The 4222-nt window shown below is 35.7% G+C and overlaps 1 protein-coding gene across 1 annotated transcript in view; it reads right to left on the bottom strand.

Annotated features, from left to right (window-relative positions):
• Positions 1-4222, bottom strand: part of arap2 (ArfGAP with RhoGAP domain, ankyrin repeat and PH domain 2) — a gene marked incomplete at its 3' end in the record, with an annotated part of 133956 nt that overhangs the window by 49819 nt on the left and 79915 nt on the right. Inside the window, exon 11 of the mRNA XM_015402490.1 lies at positions 2364-2563. Within this exon, the coding sequence (XP_015257976.1) occupies positions 2364-2563 (200 nt within the window). The remainder of the gene's footprint in view (positions 1-2363; positions 2564-4222) is intronic.

The raw sequence follows: 4222 nt of genomic DNA, 5'->3' as shown, positions 1-4222 counted from the left end.
AAAGTTTTTCTGACCCTAGAAGACAAACCTAGTTCTGATGCTGAAGCAAAACTTGTTTACAACTTAACTCTGTCCAGTATAATCTATTGCGAAATGCAACAACCTGTTTTGTATCTTTGGAAAAAGCAGTTTATCTAAAAAACACAAAAGGGTTTCTTTTGTAGCAAAATTACAAGCGTACCTTTGTTGTGATGAAAGCTTTGATACTTTGCAGCTAGATTTCATACAGCATAGCAAATAGAAGCATAGAAAAATGGAAGCCAAGATTAAATCCAAAACTGAGTTGGTGCATTAGTTTCATAAAAAAATAAAATAACAGATGACATTTGTTTTTAAACTAAATGCACAAGTTTGGACAAAAAAAAAAAACTCCAGTGTGAAACTGTTTAACATCAAAGAGCAAAGTTTAACTCCATTAAAATTCACTCTTTACACAAAAGGGTAAAGCCAATCATGGATAATTTTTTCCCCATTAGTTCCCTCATTATTTCTTACCTCTTGCTCTTGTTTAGTGCCTCAGTTTTTGTCCGTAATGATAAAGTTTAAGAGGCCTAATTAAAGGCATGAGTAGGCATTGGTATTCCAAACTGAGTATAGAATCATTTCAGAGGGACTGCTTCCCTTAACTGCAAATGTTCCCCCTCTTGCTCTCAGCATGTCGACAAAATGTAATATTAAACACCTCTGCAAATGAAACCATTTAGGGGCTTCTGAAAGAAGATGTTGGCTATCTGATGCATATCAATTGAACGAAAAAGGTGAAGAATTGCATTAGGAAATGACTGAGAGAAATGTGAACGTTGAAAAAGGGATGTGTTCATTCATTCCCTTAAATCAATGAATAGCTGTTTGGTATCCCTCAAGTTCTTGCAGACATGTAATCTTTGTTGCATTTTATCTCTGATACATTGCATATTACCTTAGATCTTCTACCCGAATACAAGCAGGATCAATCACATACAGGTATTGGCCCCCGTTCTCACTTGCTCAAAGAATAGATGATTAAAAGCTTAAAGATATTCTAAGCATGCCATTTCCTAGTCCTTAGTCAATATTTTTTACCAGAAGCATTATGCTCGTTGCAGTTTAGATCTACAATACATCCGTTTTAGGATACATTAAGCCTATTTTTCAAATACGTTCAGCTGAACTTTGTAATGTAATAATGTGTTAGGATATTGTTTCAATCAGCATTATGTATTTTTGACATAAGAAAACAACAAATTCAGTTATTCGATTTAAATTAAATTGAATTTAAATTAGATGCATACAGATGAGGTTTTACAAATTTCTATTCTTAATGTTTTTTGTTTTATTTTTTTTTTTATTATTATTACGGCTAACAAAAATCCAAAAGTTTATTGAAAAATGTGACAAATTTGTGTTTTTCTATTTACCGGTATTTTAATTATTGTTCTGGGTTCCTTTTGCATATATTACTCCATTAATGCAGCTTGGTATAGAGGAGATTAGTCTGTCACTCTGTGTCCTTCAGGTAGGTTCCATAAACTTTGTGAGCAAAAGAAGGGGGGAAAAAAGTTCTACAATTTCTTGATTAATGGATTAAATTAAATATCAAAATACATGTCATTATCCCAAAATGGATAGTTTGAAAAAAAAAATGCATAAAAAATACACTGGCAACAATGAAAAAAAAAAAGCATGACATAACTTGGATGCAAACATAAACTATAATACTTTTCTATGTAGGGATATCAGCTCAAATTACTGATGAGGCTGATACTAATGGGTATAATGGAACATTTTGACCTTGTTATGTTGCAATTTATCCACTTTTATTGACATGTACCTTTGAGCAGTAAGCAAGAACCTGTACCTACTCAACCTTCTATGTTTCTGACTTTGGAGAGCTCAAATGTTGTTGTAACTCTAACATTGCTTGTTTTTTTTCTTTTTCAATAATAAGTTGTTGTAAATGTTATTGCATCTAATGGGGCTGTCTGTCTTTCAGCAGATCTGGAGAAGCCTTTACCTGAAGACGATCTGATGTTGTGCAACAGTCTTTTCAAGAGGATGCTAAGGGATGTTCATGAATGGTTTCATTTGATGAAGAATTATTTCTCATAAAATCATCTACAGAGATTCTAGAGGAGTTCCCAAAACAAAGCTGACTTTCTTTATCAGCTTGTTAAGCATCTTTAAGTCATTTGTTCTGATGCTTATATAAATTATGGCAAAAGAGATTACAATCTACACAACAGAGTATATTACCTACTCCAATAATATACTTAAATCTATAACATCCTTTGCAAAAGACTAAATGAGACCATTTTAATTACAGTAGCAGTAATAAAGATAAAAGATACAATTTTAAATTTTTTTTTTATAGGTGTGACCCTTACCTGCACACTTCTTGCAGATGACCACACCCAAATTTACTGATGCCCACTCCGGCTGGGATGCACCACAGTCTGCACAACTCCTGTTGGCCTGGTTGAACCAGATCTTCTCCGCCACTTCATAGTCGTAGAGCGTCTCCGCAATTGATTCATTGATCGCCTCGACCCACTCCTGCTTCTCCCGTTCTGAGTCTGCCACAAAGCTGAAAGGATCAATTATTTTCTTTAGCCTTGACCCGAACAAATACCTCACAGTCATTGATTTAATTTGAGACAGCAATTAAACACCACAGTAGAGCCTGGCATGGTGACAGTGGAGGGGGTGTATGTAGTGTTTTGGAGCGGGGGCAGTTGCTAAGTGTGGATGTCTCTGTGTGACTGCAGTAGATTGGGTGAAATTGATAGAAGCAGTGGACGGGGGGGAAGTAAATCAATCTGTCTCAGTATGTAACTCAACAATCCATTACATTTTAATGCACCACATTTTCTTTCAGGATGTTATTCCAAAATGAAAGTGAGCAAAACTGAGAATGGTTAAACAAATTTAGCACAAGCGTGACTAGTTACATGAAGTAAAACTGATAAGGAAATAAGTTCTCAAAGGAGATACTTGATATGTTGGTTTAAGTCTAGTTGAAAACAAAATGTATAAATTGCAATCAGTTATAACGGAATAACTCAGAAGAGACAGAAATATAAAACTCAGAGGAAAAAGACCAGGAGCACCCAGGGCTTGAAAGAAAGAAGCACTTAGAAAGGAAAAATGAAACCAGAGATCTCCATGGTAACCTGGCAACCGGTAGAAAGTAAGAGAAGAAAGTGAAGAGGAAGGAGGGAGTCTGTTCATGGGTTTGGGAAGGCTAGAGGATGGAGGAGGTGGTTTCTTCTGGAGTCGGGGATGTTGACCAGGTCATCCTCACCCAAGCAACCTGACGATAGGTTTATTGGGTTCAGCGATCCTGTGCCCAGCAGCCTCTATCCGGGAGACGACTGCTCAGCTACAGCAATGTATGCCTCAAAACCAAAGAGGGGGCACAAGTTATTAGCTGGGACACTATAAAAGCAGAGTTCGACACTTAGTCAGTTAAGACACTCCAATTCATATTTTACGACAAGAAAGTACCGGTTCCCACTTTAAGAAATACCATTAGTCCATTTATAATATACTACATGGAATGGACAAAAACATATATTGATTACAACTGAGGGCTGGACAGTGGCACAGTGGGTACTCCCTGTGCATGCGTGGGTTCTCCAAGTGACTCCGGCTTCCTCCCACAATCCAAAACCATTACTGTTAGGTTAATAAATCTCTAAATTCTCCTTAGGTGTAAGTGTGTGCATGAATGGTTGTTTGTCCTTTTTGCTGGGTTAAAGCATGACAGAAAATGGATGGATAATTACAACTGCTACTTTAACAAAAGTTGAGCTTTTTTTTGTCTGCTCATGAAAATAATTTTTCATTTGACCAAAAATGAAACCTTGAAGTCTGATGCAGTCAGAAATATGTTAAAATTGAGTTTAAATAAATATAAGGGGGCACTTTTAAAATAGATAGAAATGCCTTTTTTAAAGCAGATATGAAGCATATAGAAAGTATCAGCTAAAGTTAAAGAAAAATTTTTTTTTTCATTTCCCTGTTTGTAATGTATCATCGGTAGTAAATTGCTATTGAAGGGAGGTAGCGAGGTAGAAATACACTGAATAAAAACCCCATTTTGGACTGAATACAATATTGAACTCTTTTACACCCTAAAATAAAATAGACCAAGAATAATGAAGACTTTAAAGGTGGTAGTTTTTTTATTCAAAAGATGGTTGGTTTTGAAGTTAAGATTGTTGGGGCAGGGCAATTACTTACT

This window comes from Cyprinodon variegatus, unplaced genomic scaffold, assembly GCF_000732505.1.
Source record: "Cyprinodon variegatus isolate N-32 unplaced genomic scaffold, C_variegatus-1.0 Scaffold1353, whole genome shotgun sequence".
Taxonomy (NCBI): Eukaryota; Metazoa; Chordata; class Actinopteri; order Cyprinodontiformes; family Cyprinodontidae; genus Cyprinodon; species Cyprinodon variegatus.
This window is presented reverse-complemented; position numbering and strand designations above follow the sequence as displayed.